Source organism: Pelodiscus sinensis, chromosome 1, assembly GCF_049634645.1.
Source record: "Pelodiscus sinensis isolate JC-2024 chromosome 1, ASM4963464v1, whole genome shotgun sequence".
Lineage (NCBI taxonomy): Eukaryota > Metazoa > Chordata > Testudines > Trionychidae > Pelodiscus > Pelodiscus sinensis.
Window position 1 is genome coordinate 118,986,206 of NC_134711.1, and position 25,373 is coordinate 119,011,578.

Consider the following 25,373-nt stretch of genomic DNA (forward strand, 5'->3'; position numbering starts at 1 on the left):
CATATATCAAAGTGAAAAGCTCAAGCTGTGGAATCAGAGGTGTCATGGAAAGTTTCCAGTGGAGAATAAAAAAGTTAGGTGGAAAAATGAAAGAGAGGGGCCTCTTCTCTACTGTATCTAGGTTTTTACTGATCTCATCATTGTACTAGGTTTAAGCTAGTGTAAGTAATGGATTCTCTGTAACTTTAAGTTTTTAAATCATTTTTAAGTATTTCAGTAAGTCAGCCAGAGGTTATGGGTCTGTTACAGTATTGGGTGGGTGAAGTTCTGTGGCCTGCAATGTACATGTGGTCAGATTAGATGATCATGATTATCTCTTCTGGCCGTAAAAAAACAGATGAGTCTATGAAGTAGGGTTTTGTTTCAAGGATCTGAACTCCTCTGATCTGTGTGCTCATCAGGTTAGAATTTTTTAGTCCAAGAGCAATACTTAAGAAAGATGGTCTCCAGCAGAACTCAAAGACTAATAAGCAAAGATAATGGGGTCCTTGCTTCCCTCCTTCTATTGAGTGTTTTGTTGATCTGAAATTTTTTGTCCTGTGAAAGAAAGGTTGCAGAGGTTGCTTTAAGGGTTTAATATTGTGGGCCTTCCACCTCCAGGCTAGGGACAGAAATATAGCGCTGCAGTGAATTAAAGTCATGATCATCAACAACTGTTCGATAGCCTGTGAAACTAGCTGGCAGGCTCACTCCAGTCCCTATCAAAATAAGCCTTTGCAACTGGCACTGACCAGTGGCGTTGTTGGTAGCCCCAGAGAAGCCAAAGATTAATAAGTGAGATAGACATGCTCTCTTACCCCGAGAGGAAGTTTCTGAAGGTCAGACGTATGCCACTCTGGTGGGGAAATTTCCAATACGCATGCCTGACACATGCACCTCTGTCAGTCCTACACCTTTAACTGGCACTAACATCACGAATGTAAATCCTCGGATGCACTAGCGCAGACTTGGCATGACTGAAGGTGGAAGGCAAAAGGGGGCTCTAAGCACCAGTCCTGACATGCGCTAGCCTTCAGGCTGCTCTAATGCCCACAAGCTCGTGAGGACCCCATTATATATTAGTGAGGCTTGTTAGAGCACAGTGTGTTCTAGCTACATATTCTCCAGGTTGTAAAAAGCCTCCTCCTGCTCCTGGATTTGTTTTGGGGGACTCTGCATTCTCTTTACAGGTCATTGGATCAGGGCCTAAGACAGGAAGCCTGTTCTCACAGTTAAAGGTGGGTTTTGCCACATCTAAGGTCTCATTCCTTTCAATAGGTCCAAGTAGCAGGGCTAGACGCAATACATAGTTTAGAATCTCTAACTATCCAAAGTACCTGTACAAGCTTCAGAACCAAATGTCATTAATGAATTCTTGGGGGTGAAAAGCTGTGTCAAAGTATCTCTCTTTGGTACCTTAACCTCTAGCTTCTTGGAATATTATTAGTTTCCATTTATAAATATTTTATGTAGGATTAAAAGATGAATAGATATTAAGTAAGAGCTGTTAAGAGTCCAATAAAACAATAGCTTAGATATAACCATCTACGAGCAGGCCCGGACTTAGGGCAAGGAGAACAAGTTGGTTGCCTTGGGCCCCACGCCTTCAGGGACCCACGCTTCCCAGTGCCCGCCCACCCGGCTGCTTGCTCGCTGCCCTGGATGGGAGCCACCTGGCCACGCGGTGCAGCCAACCACAACATGCTACCTTGGGCCCTGCAAACTCTTTGGCCGGGCCTGTCTATGAGACACACTATTCATATCTGTAGCATGCTTAAAACAACATTTAGTAATCCTTTATAAATGAACCTAAATGTAAGGTGTAATCACATTCTTAGGTATCAAGTTCTTAGCAACACACAGCCTTTTCTCTTCAGACATCTTTACCACATAAAATTGAAGTAGCAGAATGATAATTTGTATGTTATCTGCTCTGTCAGATATCTGTATATCACAGCCATTTGGGTCCCTATACCAAGGGAAATTGTTCCCCTGGCTGCTAGTTCAGATTAACAAACGACATAGATGTTTAACAGTGCCAATGCCACCCGCCCTTACTTTCCGATTAGGATATCTGAGGTCAGCTGGATGGACATGCTGTTGTGGCAGAGTTTTAATTGTTTCTTTGAAAGGTTTTGGCCATCTGTATCTTTGTGATATACCAACACCAAGTCAGCCAGTTTATGACTGCATTTGTTCGATAAACTGTGTTTAGATTCAATAAACAGAAATCTTAAGCACTGCTATATAATGTTCCCACCAGTTCTCATGTACACAAAGAACATTCACTTGACACTCCTTCCTCTTCTTAACTTCCCTTGACTTACTGGCAACCCAGTACGTACACATTCTCCATTTCAATAGGAGCCTGCTGTCAGAATAGATTTTGATGATATTGAGTCAGATTTTTCTGCCTTTCACCAGTCCACAATGCAGTATTAAAAAAGCTGACTACCACTACAGAAGAGCCACCATTGACTTGGGCAACTGATCCAATATCCACTGAAGTCAATACAAATATTCCCCTTGACTTAAACAGATTTTGGATCAGGGTCTTATCCATTACTCCATCAGGACTGTGTTTTCCACCTCAGCATTACTGCTGTCTCCACAGTGAATTCTGTATTATTTTCCTGACAAGAGTTTGAACAGTCATAAACACATATGTATGTATCTAAAGAAACAGAAACTAAAGTATTGCAAAAATCTGCATGTCAACAGCGTTGGCAGAGTTACTATTGTGTTTCTCTTGCAGGATAATGTAATAGGTGTGGGGGTGAGGATGAAGAGAAAAAATGAGAAAAAAATAATTTTGTATGATTTAGTGGACAAACAGATAGGGACAAGTTTAAGAATCCTGAAGTTACCATTCCATAGGCCAGAATGCAAGGGAGCATTAAAGAGACAGTACTCTCAAGCAATAGGGAAGGTGGGAATTCCCTATATCATCATGCACTCTGTTTTGTTTTTATTAATGTATGTCTTCAGGTTGATGAATTCTAATAATATAACATTAAAAGCCTAGAACATTAGCTCCTACATAAATATATTCCATAACTTTTTACCTTCTCAGATGAAGCACAGCTTTCATACATTATAACACTTTTGTATTCACTGAAGTTTATCAAGATTTTAGGAAATCAACCTTGCATGATAAGAACTCTATAAATGTTTAAATAAGGGCCCTTTTACACTGAGTAAATATTACCTATATTATTTTTACTACAGAGACTAATGTTGGAAGTGTTCTGATCTTACCAGGGAATCTATTGACTTTGGGAGTTAGTAGATAATACAATATTAAAGCACACATTTACTGCTTGTTAGGAAGAGGACACCCACTGATAAGAAACACTATATAAACAAGTGTTTTTGATGAACTGTGGTCATTTGCAGCCTACAGTTTTCCCCAACTGAAGCAATGTGCCATGGCCCTCACTCCCATTAAAGTAAATAACAAAGGGTGGAATTTTAAAAAGGGCCCAAGGCCCAAAGTATTTAGGTGCCTAATCCAAATTAATTTCAGTGGAAGTTAGATGCCCAAATACTTTTAAAAATTAGGGCCTAAGTGACATAAGAGCCCAAGTCCTATTGACTATTAGTCACTGCAGAACTTTACAAAATCCCATTGAAAAATCCACTTGATTTCAGTGGGGACAGGAATAAACTCAAGGTTAATTAAAAATCTGTATTAAATTTCCACTTAAGAGTTTTATTCTACTTTTGGCTTTTTCAGCTGTGTAGAATTGTGGTCACACTTTACATTAAAGGTACATTTATTAGTAGTTTACTAAGGAGTTCAAAATAATTAATATACCCTAGCATGTTGCAGCACAGGTGATGTTTATAACCATATATAATGTGTGTACACAAGCAAAAGGTGTGATAGATGGTTATAAGAAATTTATCGACCTACTAAATTGTATAATTATCTATAATTGATTAACCATTTATTAAAACACTGCTTATTAACCCTTTATAAACTATTTATAAATGAATATTTTAAAAAGAAACTTGGTCATATTTTACATTAATTTACCAGGTCCATGCACTAAAAACATAGCAACAAAAATTGCCATTGATATTCAAATGGAGTCTACAGATTTGTTAGCATTGTATACACCTTTCAAGTGCCCCTCATTCCAAACAATGTTACTCTGTGCCATGACAAATCTGAACATTAAACCAGACACCTTGTAACCTGATCTTGTATTCAGGCAGAAATTCATTGCACAAAGGCAAAGGTTATGATCATAGCTGTCAAAGAAGCCAACTTGGTGAAAGTGTTGAACAGGCACACAAATCAAGAAGTGATAGCACTGAAACTGTTATTTGTGACATGTAGCAAAGGAGCATTCCCATGTATTCCCTCACATCCGTACTCTATTGCAGTATTCCCAATCTTTTTGATACTGGGGACCAGTAAACCCATTCACAAGCTTTTGGAGGACTGGTAACATTTGCATATTCATTAAGCAAATGATGAATATGCAAATGAATTGTTTCTGGTCCTCTGAAAGGACCCCAACCCCTCCAAACCCTCAAACCTCACAAACGTGGCCCCAACTGTGCTTGTGGGTGCTGGGACAGGGTACTAATGGGTGCTGGGGCAGAGGACAGGGTGCCGGTGCAGAGTACTTGTGGGGGTCTGGGGGGGGGAGGGACCAGGGACCAGGGACCAATACTTGGGGATCTTGCAACTGCACACCAAGGCCCAGGAAGTGCATGGGCTGCTCCTCCGTCCCTCAAACAGTGGCGCAGTACCTGAAACGCTGGTCAGTCACACTCCTGATGCCTTCCTGCGTGGGGGAAGGAGGAGTCCTGGACTGTGCCAGCCCCAACCACTGGCGCAGTGCGCACCTTGCTCCGCCGCTCCCTGCGGCATCACGTGCTGCCCAAGCAGCCAGAGCCGGCGCAGTCCCAGATCCCCACTCTCTCCCCAGCGCATGATGGACCAGCGTTTTAGGTACTGCGCTGGCTGTTGGGGCAGGGGGGAGAGCAGCCTGCACACTTCCAGGACCTGGCACGTAGTTGCAGAACTGCCCCCCCCCCCCCCGACACCACAGGAAGCCTGCACTACCTCCGTAGTCCCTGGAGGTAGAATCAGCGCGGCCGCCCTCTCCCCTCCTGGCCCCAATCCTGGCCAGGAGGGGAGGGGGGCAGCATTATACTCCGCTTAACTTAATATTCACTATCTGCTTCTATAACTATGCAAAATAAAAAGTTATGGAGTTTGGTTTTCTTGTGAGTTCTAGAGTATCCATCTCTGTGTCTTTCTCTCCCTGACGCCTCCCTCCCCCCTCTCCACTACACTAGAAATGGGCTAACTCTAAACATTCAGGCTACGTCTACACTGGCCCCTTTTCCGGAAGGGGCATGTAAATTTCACTAGTCGTCGTAGGGAAATCCGCGGGGGATTTAAATATCCCCCGCGGCATTTAAATAAAAATGTCCGCCGCTTTTTTCCGGCTTTTAAAAAAGCCGGAAAAGAGCGTCTAGACTGGCCCCGATCCTCCGGAAAAAGTGCCCTTTTCCGGAGGCTCTTATTCTTATATTCAAAGTAAGAATAAGAGCCTCCGGAAAAGGGCACTTTTTCCGGAGGATCGGGGCCAGTCTAGACGCTCTTTTCCGGCTTTTTTAAAAGCCGGAAAAAAGCGGCGGACATTTTTATTTAAATGCCGCGGGGGATATTTAAATCCCCCGCGGATTTCCCTACGACGACTCGTGAAATTTACATGCCCCTTCCGGAAAAGGGGCCAGTGTAGACGTAGCCTCAGTGTGCTGTATGGATTACTACAACAAAATGTCCACAATCATCTAAAGTAAATGAACCTTTTGTAGCTTCAATTTTGGGATAAAAATCTTAGGAACAACCAGGGAGATTTCCAGCTCTTCATGCTTCTGATTGTTGGACAGTACTTCTAGCCCATCTTCTCTAGATAGTATTTCAGCATATTACATTTTTTTCTTTACTGCAATTATAAAGTAAAGATGTCCACAAAAAAGTGAATAAAAAATTTCCTGACCCTTTAGAATCTTAAAAGTTTGTTTCAGATCCAGTATGAGTTTTGAAAAAAGATTTGACAATTTACTGCATTTCTTTGTACTTTCCCCTTTATTTCTTGTTCTCTTTTACTAATGGTTAGACAAACTCCAAGCCTCAGCCCCTCAAACACTAAGAAAGCTTGGATCTGGATTTGATATTTTGGGCCCACTTTCTAAGCTCCTGTCATGCAATGAGCAGTCCCCTTCAGTTGATTGGAGCCCCTAAGACTTCAGCTTGGTACCCTGTGTATATGGGGGAGGAGAGGGAGAGAAGTTTCTGCATTGAGTTCACTGTACAGGATCAGGGAATCTAGCTTGATATTCATATTAAAAGACATGATACTTTTGCTTCTGCTATCATAGAAAAGTATTCAGGAATTCAGGCAGTGTTTTATATTCACCTATTGTAACCTGATTATTGGATATTCTGCTGTAGAATTTTCTTGTTCTAATCAAAGCAATGTGAAACAAAAATGGAGACTGCCTTAGTCTTAAGAGGAATTGCTTGTTTGTTACAATTGCTGCTCTGCTAATCTGCTGATAATGAAAAGGAATTAGCAAGTAGAGGATGGAATCAATGAATGATTAAGAGTAATAGGTTCTTTGACATTCTATATTTTGGAAAAGCAAAAACTCATTTTGTGTGTCTATTTACAACATGAGCTACAGATCACTCAGTAATTTCTAGAATAATCTGTGGATTTCTGAGCTGCATCCTTTTTCAGACAGGGCATATTACTGGTCCCTCAAATAAGTGGCCTGCCCAACTGAATACATTATATTGATAATAAATTTGACCCTGCCCTGGTTAGAACTATGTTTTGCCAGCTTCAGATGAATATATTTTGTTACAATTTTCAGTAAACTGACTATTCAGCAAGGATACTTTGCAATTTGCTGTTCTTGGAACAAAATTAGCCTTGGCAAAAAGCAAAATAATGAGCTTTGCTTTAGTATCAGTGCATTGTCCAGATTCCCCCTTGTTCTGCTTCCCCTTGCCCCGTGGAATCTACTGTACAACAGGGGTTCAAGTAGAAGAAAAAGTAAGAGGATTTCTGTTCTGATGAGAGTGAACTTGATTACATTGACAATACAGGGAAAAGAAAACATCTTTACTGCTGTTGCACTTGCACGCTCCTCAGCGGTAACATTGTATTACTCAAAATAAACACTTTGCATGCCAAGTATGCAACAGGGAAGATCACAGTGGACAATAGGGAATGTGAAGGAGCGAGAAAATAAGCTTTTTTGAATGGTTAAAATAGTCTGGAGAAAGATTAGAGAGAGAAAGCATGCACAGCAGAGGATATGAGAAAGAAAGATGCTCATAGCTGAGCCTTTTTTAAGATTACAAATTTGAGGACTTGTCCCAGACTGAGGTATCAACAGAAGTTGGTTCAAATTGATAAACTCGATAGTATTAAAAATTACCAGGACTAGATAGTATTCACCCAAGAGTTCTGAAGGAACTCAAATATAAAAGTACACAACTACTAACTGAGGGTATGTCTACACTACCCCCCTAGTTCGAACTAGGGGGGTAATGTATGCATACCGAACTTGCTAATGAAGCCCGGGATTTGAATTTCCCGGGCTTCATTAGCAAGTTCGGTATGCATACATTACCCCCCTAGTTCAAACTAGGGGGGTAGTGTAGACATACCCTGGGGGACATAACCTATCACTTAAACCATCTTCTGTACAAGATGACTTGAGGATAGCTAATGTAATATTGATTTAAAAAAAAAAAAAGCTCCAACATCAGTCCAGTAAGGCTAACTTTTGTATCAGGCAAATTAGTTGAAATTATAGTCAAGAACAGAATTATAAGACACACACATGAACACGATGTATTGGCAAAGAGTCAACATGGCTTTTGCAAAGGGAAATCATACCTCAATCTAACAGAATTCTTTGAGAGTGTCAACAAGCATGTGGACGAGCAGATTTAGTCTACTTGGACCTTCAGAAAGCAGTCATGGTATAAGAGGGAAGGTCCTCAAAAATCAGTAATTATGTAAAAGACAGGAAACAAAAGGGTAGGAATAAACAGTTTTCACAGGGATAGAAGTAAAGAGTGGAGTCTTCCAAGGAGCTCTGTTGGGACCAGTGCTGTTCAACATACTCATCAACAATTTAGAAAGAGGGGTAAACAGTGAAGTAGCAAAGTTTGCAGATTATGCAAAATTCAGCAAGACAGTGAAGTTCAAAGCAGACTGTGAAGACTTACAAAGGGATCTCGCTAAACTGGGTGTCCAAGCAACAAAAAGGTATAACAAGTGGGGTTCTGCAGGGGACTGTTTTGGTTCCGCAAGAGTCTGTTTTGGGACTGGCTCTGTTCAATATTTTCATTAATGATTTAGATATTGGCATAGAAAGTACACTTATTAAGTTTGCAGATGATACCAAGCTGGGAGGGGGATGCGACTGACTGCTCTGGAGGATAGGGTCATAATTCAAAATGATCGGAACAAATTGGAGAAACAGTCTGAGGTAAACAGGATGAAGTTTAATAAAGACAAATGCAAAGTGCTCCACTTAGGAAGGAACAATCAGTTTCACACATACAGAATGGGAAGCGACTGTCTAGGAAGGAGTACCGCAGAAAGGGATCTAGGGGTTATAGTGGACCACAAGCTGAATATGAGTCAGCAGTGTGATTCTGTTGCAAAAAAAGCAAACATGATTCTGGGATGCATTAGCAGGTGTGTTGTGAGCAAGACATGAGAAGTCATTCTTCCGCTCTACTCTGCGCTGGTTAGGCATCAGTTGGAGTATTGTGTCCAGTTCTGGGCACCGCATTTCAAGAAAAATGTGGAGAAATTGGAGAGGGTCCAGAGAAGAGCAACAAGAATGATTAAAGGTCTAGAGAACATGACCTATGAAGGAAAGCTGAAAGAATTAGGTTTCTTTAGTTTAGAAAAGAGAAGATTGAACGGGGACATGATCGCATTTTTCAGGTATCTAAAAGGGTGTCATAAGGAGGAGGGAGAAAACTTGTTCATCTTGGCCTCTGAGGATAGAACAAGAAGCAATGGGCTTAAACTGCAGCAAGGGAGGTTTAGGTTGGACATTAGGAAAAAGTTCCCAACTGTCAGTGTAGTCAAACACTGGAATAAATTGCCCAGGGAGGTTGTGGAATCATTAAAATGCCAATTAAGTTGGAACGTCTTTGTGATGCCCGTTCCCACAGGAGGTCCAAAGCTTAATTTGCGCCTGTGAGGTGGAGGTAACTAAATCATTAGGGCCAGACATTCTGTGTGATGGGGCAGCAGATTCCTCTTCCGGGACGGTGTGCAGACGTATCAATACTGGTACCAGCCAAGGGCAGCTAAAGGCCCCGATCGCCTGCTGGCCAAATTGCCACTGTTATCTGGTTTCTGTCTAGCATCCAGGGCCATTGTTATTCCAGCACCTCTGGAGGCTCTGGAGCCTTTGAAGACAGAGTTTAGCTCTCAAAGATTCTCTCCCCTAAGAATGTCAGAGGGAGGAGAGGAGGTGGGGGGGGGAGGGTTTCTGTCTGGCTACAACTCCCCAGCTGTGGAGCTCCAGCCTCATCCTGGCCCTAGCAGCTGCCAGGGAACTCCAGCCCCTGCCCTCTGGTCCTGGTGCTGGCTGTGGAGGTCCAGCCCCAGCCATGAAGCCAGGTAGCTGCAGACCTCCAGCAGCAGCCAGGGGGCTCTGCAGCGGTCTGGCTCTGGACCCAGAGCTCCCCTGCCAGTGGGGCCAGAGCTCTGTGACTGGGCTGGAGCTGACCACTGGGGCCAAATCTTCTTGCTACGCTGCCTGTCCCTCCCCCCCCCCACTCCTGAAACAGGACTCCCAGTTGAGTTACCACTCTCCAAACTACACTCCTGCCCTACTGCCAGACTTCCCTGTTCCTGGGCTCTGTGGTCCAGGAATATCCTTGGTCCTGCTGGACCACAGATGTTGCCAGACCAGAGAGTCCCAGTTTAGGGAGGTACAACGTGTAACTGCAAAGTCACACACATTAATACACACAAAGTGAAGGGGTCTATATTAACTGTTGCCACTCATGGAAGAGCTTAGCGTCATCATGCATAGTTCTTTGAAAACACCTACTGAGTGTGCAACAGCAGTCAACTAACAATATTAGAAACTGTTAGAAGAGGGATAAATAATAAAACTGAAAATATAGTGTCACTCTATAAATTCATGATATGCCCACACCCTGGCTCTCCGCTACCCACATTCAAAGCCCTTGTCATAGTGGCAAGACCAAAAAAAATGGGGGGTCTGGCTAGAATTTCCTTATACTAGCAATCCTTGTCCACTAAAATGGCCTGTTGGTGCTGTTTGCCAAAGATGCCATACAGAGCAGCCATCAGGCTTCTCCAGAGTGTTCTGAAATAAAATGAGGAGCCCTCACTTTTGCAGATACAGACGAACACGGCTACCCCTCTGAGACTGAAATAAAATGTTAGCTATTAAAGAGCTGTGCCACGTGCCAAATGGCTGGCATTAAGATTCTGGCCTCAAATCTACAATGTAAGGTACAAAGGACATTTTCTTTGTTTCAGAAAAAAGTCAAAACGAGTGTTTTTCAAAAACAGACCTTTTGAATGAAGCCTACACAAATTTTGAAGGAGCTATTCAAAAGCACAAACAGGAGCCAGGCACCTAGTCACACACTTATCTGCCCATTGTCAATCTCCCCACTGGCTAAAGAGTCCTTGCCACACTTCCATCATGTATATTCAAGGGGAAATCTTCCCAGCCTCACTGAAGTTGAACGGAATGTTGCTATTGGCTTCAATGGGGCCAAGATTTCTCCTCTAAAAAATTCATCCTGGCCCAAATTTATATCCTCTGGCATTATATTATGATATTTAAGCAGAATGCTCAATAGCTTTGTCCCATCTCTCTTTTTTTAAGGCCATGTTAATAAACTTTCTTCAGTTAGGGAAAAGTCTAATAAGTTTTAATAAGCTGTTACTGTAGCTAGTAGCCAAGAGGAAGAAAGGCCCCCTTGTGAACTTTGCAAATACAGTGTATAACTCTTGCAAAATAGACAAATGTAAGAGGGAAAACCTATTCTATATTATAGGCTTACATTTTGATGGTGGGATGTTGCAGTTTCCTCTTGGATTTGTTTCACCTCCACTTCGTTGACCTCACAAATTTTCTGAACTTTTGCTGTTGAATCTCGGCCTCCCTTGCTCAGTTCATGGAGTTTTCCTTCTCGTTGGTGTAGGAGAACTTCTGACCATACAAGCCTTTGTCTCATCTCTTTGGCTCCCTATAATTGTTTTAGAACAATGAATGAATTAGATTCTCTCAGGGTACAGGTCAGAAAAGTTAGACCTAAAAAAATCAGAGCATTTCAGTGCAAAAGAAATCATTTATGTCCTTAAAATACACAAGATACTGAAAACAAGCCAGTAAATGGGTTTTGATAATATTGCTAATTAATTGCCAAGTACTTTTACAGGAGTGAGTTATAGCTAACTTACTTTTCCTGGACAATGATCCCTCACTTTCACAGACCTTGGGAGGCAGGCCAGTCCTCACCCATGGACAACCCACCAACCTGAAGCATATTCTCACCAGCAACTCTACACCGCACCAGAGTAACTAACTCAGGAACCAATCCATGCAACAAACCTCGGTGCCAACTCTGCCCACATATCTATACCAGCAACACCATCACAGGACCTAACCAGATCAGCCACATCATCACTTATTCATTCACCTGCACATCTACCAATGTAATATACGCCATCATGTGCCAACAATGCCCCGCCGCTATATACATCAGCCAAACTGGACAGTCCCTACATAAAAGAATAAATGGACACAAATCAGAGACAGGAAGTCCCCGGGTTACGTACAAGATAGGGACTGCAGGTTTGTTCTTAAGTTGAATTTGTATGTAAGTCGGAACTGGTACATATTGTAGGGGAAATAAGTAGGAATAAGATCCTCCGGAAAAGGGCGCTTTTTCCGGAGGATCGGGGCCAGTGTAAAAAGTGGTGGACATTTTTATTTAAATGCCGCGGGGGATATTTAAATCCCCCGCGGATTTCCCTATTAAGATCTCTGAAATTAACATGCCCCTTTCGGAAAAGGGGCCAATGTAGACGTAGCCAGACTGTGAATGGCTAGCTAACTACAAAAGCAGCTTCTCCTCTCTTGGAATTCACACCTCCAGATCAGCTGCTAGAAGAGGGCCTCATCCTCCCTGATTGGATCCACCTCGTTATCTCTAGCCTGATTCTGGCCTGCATATTTATACCTGCCTCTGGAAATTTCCACTACATGCATCTGACCAAGTGAGTCTTTGTGCACAAAAGCTTATGCTCCAATACATCTGTTAGTCTATAAGGTGCTATAGGACTCCTTGTTGCTTTTGCAGATCTAGACTAACATGGCTCCCCCTCTGATACTTTACTTTTCCTGGTAAATTCCATGATGAATTGTTGAAAGAGCGCAGAAAAATGCATGTTTCCTTGGACTTTTCTGTTTCACTTGTGCCAATTTCAAAGAGAAGAAAAACTAAACTTTATAACCACGACCTATGTAGCACTTCCCAAAAAGGAACTACATATATAAGAGTGACTATCTTTTTTGAACAGACCTCTTACCTTTTAAGTAGCTGTAAAAGTCAATGATATATTTCAACCACTACTAATGAAAAGCATGATCACAAAATCTCATTAAAATGCTTATTTCTTATTATAGCCACATCTTCCGCTTCCTGCCCTAGAGTGATAGTATTGAATCTCTTTTCAGAACAAATAATGGCTGCCACAACGCATATGCCAGTCTGCATTAGTCATATTAACTTGATGCTTTGGGAAAATAATGGAGGGATAAAATCACATATCACACCACCAGCTAAACCTGCACTGTTTGTAGTGCTGCAAATTACAGCACAGCTCAGAGTCTTATTTCCACAGTCCATTCTGTTAATAAGTGAGAAAAAAAACAGCACCCAGACTTCCTCTTTGGTGCTAAGCCACCAAAAAAGCAGAATGAATCAGGAGTTCTTAAATAACTTGTGGGTGTCAGTTTTACAAGAGCATTTTTGTTTGTGCATTGACAAAGTGGTAATTCTCTAAGTAAAATCCTTTAATATCAAGCTTCTGTTATTTCTGCTTTATTTGAAAACACTTCCTAAGTAACACTTATTAGCCCAAAATGCAGCAGCGTTCAGATTCTATTCCACTGAAAAAGGTTTTTTTCTTTCTTCCAGTACATATCAGACACATCTGACATGAATATTACATATAGTATGGTTGCTCTATCAACTTCCAAGGGATAAAACTGAATTTTAGGTAATAACTTATGCTTCAAATGGAATTGCACTCCAGAGCGATAATAAGTACTAGCAGAGTCTCGAAGAGCTTAAGTACTCTGCATGCACAGTATCAGCAGCTAATCCCACTTGCATGAAAAAGGGTGGTTTGGAGGTCAGGGTCAAAAAGAGGGCAAATATTGGTTGAAAGTCCATGACTGATGAGATTCACAGTGTTCTAGCTTTGCAGATGTGTTGCTGGATGATTAGATCAAACAGTTCTGTTTTTGACAACATGTTTATTTCATCAAGAGTTGCTTTAGGAGGAAAAAAGAAGGAGCAAGGGATAGGAGGACAAAATAACAAATCTAGACAGGACAGGACTAATACTTCAGATGGACCTGAACTTTATAGTTTGAATCTGCATCCAAAAACCTCCCCACAAAAGTTCAGATGTAAGGTTTTGGGCTGTCCTGTTGTAGAGAGAGTGCAGCTGGGAAATTTGGATTCAGATCTGGCTCCTATCCACTCCCCCCACACACACACGCACTAAGTATGGGGTGTTTGGATTCAGAGTTTTGGTTCAGGGCCATCTCTTATTCATCCAGAAATAATCAGACTCAGCAGAGTAGTTTAGCAAAATCAACAAAGATTTTCCTCTTATATCAGGGATGGGCAATACTTTTGGGTAGGGGCCACACCAAGATTTTGGACAGTTGTCAAAGGCCACACTTTTCTGTGGATGTGGTGTCTAGAATGGAAGCTGGGTGCAGAAGGACACACGGGGTAAGGGACTGGGGTGCAGAAGACAGTGTGAGGTCTGAGAAGGAGTTTGGGTGAAGGAGGGGGCTGTGACCTGGGTCAGGGGATTGGGGTGCAGGGTCTGGGAGAGTGTTTGGGTGCAGGAGGGGATTCTGGACTAGGGGGAAGAGGTATAAGAGGGTGGGAGGAAGTTGTGGCCTGGGGCAAGGGGATGCAGAGGGTTTGGATGGTGACCTGCAGGAGGGAGCTGGGGTGCAGGAGGGGCAAGAGTGCAAGAGGCAGGCTGTGGCTGGGAGGTGCTTACCTAAGCATCTCCTGGCCAACACCCCCAAAGCAGGCTGGGCCCCCTGACTGCTGCAGCCCCAGATCACTTGTCTACACAGCAACATTATTTTGAAAGAACTAGCATTATTACAGAATAACTTAGTCTGTGTCTACACAGCCTGCAGTTATTTCAACATAATGTCAAAATACTGTCAAGCTGGAGGACTTCTTACTCTGACTCCTGGAACCCTCATTGTACGAGCAGTAAGGAAGTCAGAGGAAGAGTGCTCTACTGCAAAGTAAGTGTGTAGACAGCACCAACTCAAAATAAGCCACGCAATTGACGTTGCTCAAGAAAAACCATCATAGTCACAGCGTCAACACACTAGGGGAAACAAAGGCAGGGGAACTAGGGAAGGAAATGTTTATATACACAGAGGGACAGCCAAGAAAACTAACAAATCAGAAGGCAGAGAAATCAAACAAACCAAAAAAACCCACATGGTTCAGTCAGTTGCACAGCGGCCAAGATTTTGTCAACCTGCAGCAGGTGCCAAAGGCTCCTCTGGCACCCAACCAGCTAGGCAGAAGAGAGTTGCTCTTTTGTTCCTTTGCATTCTTTAAGGGGTGGTACCACACTGCATATAGAAAGGCTGCTAAGGGGATACCTGTTGCTCCTTTCATTCTAAATTTCCCTCCATTGGGCAATAATGCCCAAGGCCAGTGCATCAAATCCCCACTGCCAGCCACTGCTCAATCCTTAGGACAATAATATTCTCTCATAACCGTCTACCACTGGGCACGTGTCTGATGCTTGTTCCTCAAATACGTCCCCTGACTTGTCTAAATGAACTATGTTTTGGATGCCTGAAGGAAAGCAGATCCCCAAAATGGTCCCCACAGCTGAAAAGTTATTGTGGCTAACAGACAACTGGACAATTCCACACTTTCATTTTAAAAGCTCACCGAATGATTCCCCTCCTCTCTCCCTCCCTCCCTCCCCCCCCCCCCCCCCCCACTCTGAATACGTCCTTGGATCCAAATTGCACCTTCAGAAATGTGTGTAGAACTTAAGAAGGCAAAATCTGACCATTCATGGAGAAACACCCATGGTACTACTGACAAAATGACTCAGAGAACACTATGGAGGATGTTCATCCTCACTCTTTGGGGGAGGAGTGGTTTTGCATGAATTATATTAGGCAGTACAGGGGAAGCAGGGCTCAGCCAATGCATCCAAATGTCCATGCGCCCTGTGGAAAGACATAACGCTCAAACCATGCTACACCAGGCCATCACCTTTATGTGCAAAGAAGCACAAGAGCTGCATTGTGGCCAATTCCTGCTCAGATACCCAAGGCTTTGAGAGGAGGCTTTTCTGAATCCATTTTACCCACAATGCACCTCACAAATGAAGCCCATTGTATATGAAGGAGAGCAATGATGTTTTATCTACTCATTCATTAAAGTGGGGCATTAAGCCCCCATTTAAATCTCTACCCTTCAGAAATCAGAGCCCCTCCTTCACGCTACAGTGATGCTAAAACGAATAGTCCCCTGTCACTAACACATGCTATATAGAGTGAGTCAATGCAATTGTAGAAGAGCTACATTACATACAAATTGAAGAATCTTGTATAAATAATGTAGGGGAAGAGAAAATACAGGACGTGTGTAAATTAGTGGAGCCTTTGCTTGAACATACACAAGAGAGTATTTAGAACTGAGTGCAGTAGAGCAACACAATCTTGGCGATAAGTCCTGTTTCTGGCCGGTTTGCAAGGAAAGAACAAGCTGTTGCATTTGTTCCTTCTTTTTGGTTGCATGTATCATCCACATTAACTTATGCATCTATTGACTAAATCTTGGTGGCAAGCTCAGTGCAGCAACGTGCCTATCCTGGCCAGACTCACGGTAAGAACACGGAACGTGTCATTGTACAGGAGCAGCTGTTCCTTCACCTGACAGGTAGGGAGCCCCACCCTTTCAACCCCCTTCATTTCAGCAGGCAGAGGAAGGAATTCATCCAAGCTTTCCAACATGCAAGGTGCACGCACTAACCCAGCAGCGCTCAAACTTATTTGATCCTGCTCCTTTCCTTGCATCTGTAGCACATTATGCCCAGAGTTAGCGTATTTCAGGTTCCCAAAAAGAGGACAGAGAAGGAAGTAAAGGGAGGAGGAGAAGTTGGAGGGGACTCTGGAGAAGTGTGTGGGTATTTGGAGGGATACGGGTATCGGTAATGGGAGTACTCAGTGAAGTGAGAGGGCAGTGTCACTTCCTATCATGGTGACAGGCATAAGCTCAGGATGCAGCACCAGACAGTGCCTCCCTGCTGGGTTGGCTCCCCAACACTGTGGGGCAAGGCCTAGGAGAGGAGATCCAGCAGCTGAGGATACAGGGGACTTAACCAATCAGGGCTCTTTCTGAGCTGCAATAACTGCTCTGCAAAAATCCAAGGCATGGACCTGTTATTTGAAAAATCCAGCTGGACAGAGGTCAGAAGATCAAAAAAGCAGAAGTGTCTGGGAAAACACAGATGTATGGCAAGCCAATTTATGCCCCACTCTGGACACCGGTCAGCAGCTACCAGTTTCTGGTCACCCAGACAGAGCAGAGAGAGGCAGTTGTTGGTCAGGGGCCCAGCTCTGAATAGGTCCAGTATGTTCCCCCCTCCCTGAAAAGCTTGTCACACACCTCCAGAATACATTCCATGCCTCCCAGGAGGGCATGCCTCCCACTTTGAGAACCTCTGTTCTAGACTATGGGTTAAAGGTTATAAGTAAGGCTGGTAATGCTCTCAGGTTAGCCTGGAGTCTATCAGAACTAAAGAACCTGATAGGGTAGATATTTGAGCTCAGGCAGACTCTCAGGCTGTGAGATTGGACCAACTGACTCAGACTTACACTGATTTATGAGATTTCAGCATTGGTAGGGGGCTTGCAGCGTAGATGTACCCTGAAGCACCTTTTCCCTCCTCCCCAAGCATTGCAAAAGAACCTGGGATCCTAACCCAGTTTTGGTAGAGGCCATTGTTCCAGGGAATTTCTAGGTACCTTTAAAACTTTCCTTTATCACTCCCATTCTCTAAGGTCACACAGGCAGTTGTGGTGGAATAAGGAAATGAATTCAAGTCTCCAGAGTTTTAGGCTGGCACCTTAGCCACTAGGCTCTGCTTTCTTCCTCTTCTCCACACTCAGAGAGACTCCAATCAGACAGCTCTCTCAGTTGTCTAGCTCAGCAAGGTGGTTGCTGAGTTACAAAAAGGACATCTCACTGCTGCTCCTTTTGTCTGAGCACAGGAGCACTCCCAACTCGTACACAGTTTTATGCATTTTTGGTCCCTTCTGTTCCCTGCTTGTGGTATACAATACTGAGAGCTGCAATACTTTAGGCTAATCCAGGCTATTGATCTTAATACGAGGTGGGATTTAGTGGCCTGGGATACACAGGAGATCAAACTGGATAATCTGGCAAACCCTTCTAACCTTAAACTTTAAGGCTGCTTACCTCTGTTCCAACATACTTTCAAGGTGGAAAGAGATTTAACCCCAAAACGCAGTTTAACATCATAAGTGCTGACAGACCCTTACCTACAAGTAAATTAGTATATAGCAAGGCAGTCCAAGGTTTAAAAATAGTCTAGTCTCAAAAGATAATAATATTACATTACGCCTCTATCAGGCCATCCCGCCCTTTTGTAAAAAGGCTGCTCAGTGAAACACAAATGTCTATTCACTATAGGCTACACACTGGGAAATTGCTGCTTTATTTAACTGCATCGCAACAAAAGGGGAAAGGCAAACATTCCCACTGACCACACAGCAAATAAAGGAGGAATGGTGCATGGTTCCATCCCATAACACGCAGAGCAAGCCAGTTAACCCTTGTACTAATCACTTGACTCCCAACATTTTAAATCGCTTTGAATTAAACCTTCCAACATCCTTATGAAGTGGTTACTGAAGTCTCCATTGTAACGCACTGACTTTGTCTGTGTTGTAACACAATTACACAGACAACCAAAGGCTGCATCACAGTACCAAGGAGTAGGCCCAGTTCCTACCCTGGCAACCAGCAATCCCTCTAGTGAACTCTTCAGCATATTCAGGGTAGGGGTTTGCAGCAGGTGAACTAGTCAAGGTTGGCACCTGCTTCAAGCTCAGTCAGCACAGGCTCCAGTGTTGTTTTCTTTTGCACTAGTGAGTCAGCACCACTGCCCTACACCACACACTGGCCACAGACAAAGAAGTGGAATGGTTCACAAGTGGCTGATTAAAACAGTGGGCTGGAATACAGGGAGGAAAGTCAATGCATTAGAATGGGGATTGCAACCCTCTGCTTACTCAGCAACTTATTTCAGGAAGGCAGGAAGCGACTTGCCTGGTTTGGGTCAGAGGGCTTGATTCTCCTTTCACCTGCTGTAGTTATCTACATGGCAGCAAAAGAAGAGCAAAGTACTATCGTGGTAAAAGTCTCCGGTCACTTAAATCAATAGCAGCATTTTATGCCCAACTTTGCTCCCACAGAAATGACCACTCACAGTGTGAGGTAGTGAAGAAATCAGGGCCAGGAAAACTGAGATAGAGCTAGGCATACAATCCTGGTTTTCTAACTCTAACCGAAGACCATCCTTCTTGACCAAAGCAAGCAAATGAAGAAAAACCCCCACAAATAGAAATGGTATTGATACCAACATACTGAGGCTGCTGTGACAGACGAGGAAGAAAATGCCATCGAGAACACAGAACACTACTTGCTGGGGCTTTCAGTAATGCAGAGCCAGCTGACCACATAGCAAGGTTAGAGGAACAATCCTGAAGTAGGCTCTATGTGCAAACAAGTTTTTGAGCAATGGTGAACTCTGGAGTTACAGGGGCCTGGCCTTATCAACATTCCCAAATGCCAGCTAGTCAAGTGCATGCTATTAAATAGTAGCCTGTGTTAACCCATTGCAAGAGGAAGGTCAATTTGGCGGGGGCTTTAGCAGCATGATTCAGAGATGCCGAAGAGGATGCAGAAGCACAGTTTAGGAGCAGGGTTCTTAGCCTCACCAGTGAACAAGTTTCTTTTTGCTGTTCCAGCTGATCTTTGAGTTGCAGCACCTGGTCCTGCAATTCCACTCGCTGGGAAAATTCCTCCTCATACCTAAAGTAGCCACAGATAAAGAGAAAAACCCATCACTGCTGTTCTTTCACAAGGTATCAGACCAAATCAAAGTGGTTATGAAACAAATGGCGAGCACATCCATTGGGGAGGCTGTGGGGGTGGGTGGCCCACAGGAGGAGGAAGAGCTAGATTCAGTCCTCTGCAACCTCTGAACAAGGGAGGCAGGAGGCTGGCAATGGCTTGCAAAGCCCTCATTTGTGCCCGTTACAATGGCCACATGGAACACTGTCCTGCCCTTTCCTCACTCTGGCCTGCCCCCTCCGCATGTACTGGAGGAAGAGAAGGCTGCTCTGAAGAGGCATGAAGAGCTAGCACTGCACCTGCCAAACAGGCCCTTTGTGCTGAAGTTATTCTGGGCAGGGGAAGGGGTGGAGAGAATATGCTTGTCCTACTTGCTATTGTGCCAGCCTGGTTAATACAAAGGAGCCCTGGAGCACCTATTGGTGGGATCCTGTTGAAATCACCGAGAGCTTTTTCATGGACTTTAATGGAATAAGGGTTTGCTCAATGAGTCTGCCCTGAAGTGCCTAGATTATACATAGATCTTACCATTTTTAGTGGTTATTTGGGTTTGGGAAAGAGTAGTTGTTTTACAAAAAAGTAAAAGTATAAACATAAGTGTTTGAGAAAAGTTGCTTCTCGGGGAAAAAAAAGGGATAACTATTTTTGCAGTTTGCCACTTCTTCAATATGCAGAGAGAGAGAGAGAGAGAGATACAAGTGAACCACAGTCTTTGGGATCCCTGCGTTGTTTTATAATAAGCATGTGAAAAGTGCTTACTTATTTCGGTTGTTAAGAACAGCAGGTAGTCAGGGCATTCCTAAATTACTGGTTTCTTCTCACTGAATAGTTTTAAATATTTTCCTAATTCATGTTTTCCTTTTCTCTCTGCTGTTAGCAATGGTGGGATTTCTTTGATAGAAGAGGAGGAGGAAACAACTCTAGTGTAGACTAGGCTTTCTACTTCCAATGTAGAAAATCAAGCAATGATTAATGAGACTACTTTTTGCAGAACTGGGGACCCATGTTAGGTAGTGGTTTAGACTGAATCACTGAGTATGTAGTAGACTAAAACCCAGGGCTGCAGAGCCTGGGAAAGCCCACAGGGTAGCACAGGTACATTCAAGGAGCACTGTGGAGATCATGCTCCACAGGAAGTACTGCCCAAAGCATCTAGAGTGACAGCATTCTATGGCCTTCTCATTGGTCAAGTTCTCACAATGTAGCCTTGAGAGTAGCCAAGCAAGTTGTCTAGGAAACCACAAAGATTTCTGGTCTCCTAGGACTCCAGACCTCATCTTGCTTTCTAATCTCTTGTCTCTGTCCCCATCCTGACTCCTGCCCAGTAGTTGTGTCTGTTCTCCACTCTCTGATCCTAACCGTACGCTGACCCTTATCTACCGATCCTGGCTGTAGTCATTATTCCAATGCCAACTTGCTATTGAGGCCATCCTTGACTTACGAACACCAGCCCAGCTGTGGCCACTAGGCAACGGATCTACACACAGTCCCTTAGATGAATCTAACTCCAGTTTAAGTATAGTTCCTTCATTCAGATAAAACCCAGTGAGTTCAGATCCTCAGCTATTAGCCTCAAGCTCTGTTTTCTGTATGTAATGCAAGAGTCAAAATATATCTACGGACAAGTTACATATTTATGACTAGAAAAAAAATGCTGTGGTGTTGGTTGTTCTGGGTTTTGTTTTGTTTTTCCAAAATTTCTTGGAGTGATATCCATAAAATTACTGGTACAGGCTCAGTTAAGTTATATTTATGCACCAAATTAAGTTGTAGAGCCAAATTCAGCCTGGCTACGTCTAGACTGGCATGATTTTCCGCAAATGCTTTTAACGAAAAAGTTTTCCATTAAAAGCATTTGCGGAAAAGAGCACCTAGATTGGCACAGACGCTTTTCCGCAAAAACACTTTTTACGGAAAAGCATCCGTGCCAATCTAGACGTGCTTTTGCGCAAAAAAGACCCGATCACCATTCTCGTGATCTGGGCTTTTTTGCGCAAAACAAATCTGAGATGTCTACACCGGCCCTTTTGCGCAAAAGGACTTTTGCCCAAATGGGAGAGCATAGTATTTCCGCAAGAAGCACTGATTTCTTACATGAGATCGTCAGTGTTCTTGCGGAAATTCAAGCAGCCAGTGTAGACAGCTGGCAAGTTTTTCCGCAAAAGCAGCTGCTTTTGTGGAAAAACTTGCCAGTCTAGACACAGCCCCTGTGTATAAGCTTGTGCATGTTCTACTGACTCCCTTGAATTTGTCCAAAGTTCTTTCAATACTTCATTGGAAGGTTTGCCTCAGACTGCAGAAGGCTGTGCTATAACAGAACCTTATCGCTATACATGATATTTAACATTGCAAAGGGGGATGAGTTTTTTAGGATAGTCCAAGGAAGTGATGTAGATGCAGATGGCATTTTAATGACAAATAAAATTAGCAATTAGAGTTGATTGAACATTTTCCATTGATACTTTTTAGGCTGTCTTCAACTAAGTGTGATTTATCATGGAAAAGCTCTGTTTTCCTACAAGGCATTGATTTTTATGTTGGACAGGCCTGCTGACAGGTGGTAGGAAGGACAAAAGGGGGCAACAGCCCTGGGGTGCGGTGGTTCAAAAGGGCAGCAATGGCAGCTAGAGCCCCAGGCCCTTTAAATCACAAGAGATTTAAAGGGCCCGGTGGTATGCTCTGGGCGGCACTAAGGGCTGGCTGGCAGGTGATGATACTCTTGACAATGATGAGGGCTTCTGCCCCTTCCGTACAAGGCCCCACCCCTTCTGGGAGCACTGAGACAGGCTCCTTCCACATTGTCCAGGTGCCTGGAAAGTCTGTTGGCCCCCCTGATATTGAATAACTGAAAACTTTTGAGAGAAAAAAATATTCCTCCTGCCTGTCCCAACTTTTTGGCCGAATTGTTAATTTTCATCAGTTTTTGGCCACAAAAAGCATTTTAACTTTTCAGGTCATCTGTTTTTCAACTACAATAAACATTGATATCTTCTGTAGGAAGAAAGCTCTCCCCTCTGTGCCCCACTCCCCATTTTTCTGATTTGCTTTTTTTTGACAGGTCCCATGCCCGAGGAATTCAGTTAATCCAGCCATAGCAAAACAAGGAAAAGTGAGTTTTCTACATATCCCAAATTGAGGTTTTGGGATGGACAACAAATAAATTCCTAGCCCTGAGAAAGTAAAAGCAGTTCAAGAGTTGAAGACATCAACGTGTATGAACCAGAACCAAGACTCATCTAGATTAATAATTTACCTCAGAAAACACCTAAAAGGCCTTTCTACAATGACAAAACCACTGAATAAAAGTGCTTTTGTAGTTGGCTAGCCATTCACATTCTCCTCTCGGTGTTCACACCTCCACATCAGCTGCTAGAAGTGGCCTCATCCTCCCTGACTGAATTGACCTCGTTATCTCTAGCCTTACCCTTGATTGGTACTCTTTTCTTATGCCTGTATATTTATACCTGCCTCTGGAATTTCCATTACATGCATCTGACGAAGTGGGTCTTTGCCCATGGAAGCTTCTGCTCCAATAAATTTGTTAGCCTATAAGGCGCCACAGGACTTTGTTGTTTTTGCAGTAGTCCCTATGAATTCTGATTCCTAGATCTCTGCTTTGATCATTGTAGAGGGCCATGTCCTCTGCTAAATGTTCTGCATTTTAGTATTGCCAAGTGATACTTGTTGAACTCTTCTGCGAAACATCTGTTATGCAATAGATGGATAACAGTGTGGAAATTATTTATCCAAAAAGGAAAACAGAAGTGGACTATGCATCCTGGGTTTCAAAGCTCAAGCTAGTATACAGTTGACCAGTGGGACTCTTCTGCTCAGGGTACAACCCACTTGCTACCAATTGCCTGTTTGTTAGTTGGGTATATAACAGCTGCCATTGGGGTGTAAAATTCTGCTTTTGCTTTAACTAGTGTTTTTAAACGTTCTGAGGGCATCTAGAAGCAAACTGCTACAGAAGAGAATCATCATTAAAATCCCCAACTATTTCATCCTGCAGTGAAAATGTCATTGTCATGTGTGAACAGCAGGGCAGAGTCTCCCCTTGGTGTCTGTGGAGATGAGGATGTGTAAAAATGCTCGGGGCTGTGCTAAAATACTGTGCACTTCAACATCCCTCCAAACATCCTTGAAGTCCCATGATAGCCACTAAATCATAGATATGCAGAAGCAACATTTGAAGGGATTTTAGCAGGGAGGACCATAATGGGCTTTTAGCTTTTTTTTATTAATAACTATGTTTGAAATAAATGACCAAGACAATCAGGAGTTGAATCAGAGACTTTTCAATGTGTTTTTAAAATTGACACTGGAGAGCCTCCCTATTCAGGCTGTCATTGCTCCTGCTCAGACGTAGGCAAGAGTCTTAGACAATGGTTCACACCACATGTGTTGTATTAACTAGGCAGACAGGACTGAATGACAGCCTTAGGGCTAACTCCTGCAGGTTTTACTCAAACCAAGCTCCTGACTGGAAGGACCTCTGCATGACAAAGCATGTAGAATAGTGATAGAGATGCAGCCCTGTTAGTCTGGTGTAGGTGAAACAAATGTATCGCTTTGGTATATATGGCTGTGCCGATTTTCTTCTACATATTGATCTGAGGAAGTGGGTCTTGCCCATGAAAGCTCATCACCTAATAAACCATCTTGTTAGTCTTTAAAGTGCTATATAGTTCTGTCTTTTGCATGAAAAAAGACTTCAAGATTTTGCCTTACAACATGGATTTCTTTGCTGCGGACAATTTAATTCAAAACGTTGTCACCACTGATGGCTGCGGACCATTTCCCGGGTCTTTAGCTTAAATAATTTTTGTTTTTCTTCATTTAAATCACTGCTCTGGGATGAAGCGGGGGATGAGGGATTGAGAATACAGGCTGGGCCAGGAAGAGAAGGTTACTGCAGCAGCTTGGAGCCAGGTGAGAAGTTGCATCTCCATGGCTGCTGCAATTCCAGTGGAGACAGTTGGGGAAGGTGTGCATGTCCCCTAGCTGAGGCAGATCCAGGTGCATCTGCCCCCTGCGCTTCCCAGGTAGAGCGAGGAATGCAACAAACTGCACTTTCCCCTTGCTGCCTGACAAAGGGGAACAGCCAGCAATGTATGGGGAGGAGCTGTAGCTCCCCCACACTGCGTACAGTGGACTTTAGGGGGTGGGAGGCTTGGAGCTGGGGTGGTCCTGGAGTGGGGATGGCACCCTCAGCCAGCCCCTTTCATTTGCCTGGCAATTCTGTTTTTCTGTATGGTGTTATGAGAAGCAATCCCATTCCAGGGAGATCCCATTTTCCTGACCCAACCAAACCCTGACCTTGCTTTAGGTTATGACAAGAGGAAGCTGTATATTGAATTTGGTGGTCCTAGCTCTTACAGGTTAGGAGGAATTCTTGAATAAACATGTTTTGGCAGAGCCAAGAATAGCACTGAAGCTGCCTGACTTGCAGACCAGTGCCCTATCCATTAGAACACCCTGCCTCCCAAAGGACTAGAAAACAAGATCAATCTCTTTTTCAACTCCTCAAACCTGCATTAGATTCCAGGCTGCCAAAAGGTTCCCACAGATGCTTTGTTTTCACATTTTTCAAGCGCTAAACTGGCCAGGCGTAAAGTTTTTATCTTGTATGATTACCTTGGTTCTTTGAAGTGAAGGTCTGTGATCAAAATCTTGTACAGATAGCCATGTTGTGCTTCTGTAATTGCGGTCTGCTTCCTTGCTTGTTAACAACCCACACAAGGTCTACCTTTCCCATAAACATAAGGATAATTATCACATAACCTGCTTGATACAAAATTAATTAATCCATGAAAAATATTAATAATTATCAACTAAATACTATAGGTTTGTCTCAGGTACTCATGTGATATGA

At 43.3% G+C, this 25,373-nt stretch overlaps 1 protein-coding gene across 2 annotated transcripts in view; it reads right to left on the reverse strand.

The window, feature by feature from the left end:
• LMNTD1 (lamin tail domain containing 1) overlaps positions 1 to 25,373 on the reverse strand; it is a 276,783-nt gene that overhangs the window by 221,525 nt on the left and 29,885 nt on the right. For both annotated transcript variants that reach the window (XM_075898616.1, XM_075898606.1), the window contains exons 2-3: positions 19,363 to 19,456; positions 11,099 to 11,284 (exon numbers count right to left, since the gene is read on the reverse strand). In XM_075898616.1, the coding sequence (XP_075754731.1) occupies positions 11,099 to 11,272 (174 nt within the window). In that variant the 5' untranslated portion in view covers positions 11,273 to 11,284; positions 19,363 to 19,456. The remainder of the gene's footprint in view (positions 1 to 11,098; positions 11,285 to 19,362; positions 19,457 to 25,373) is intronic.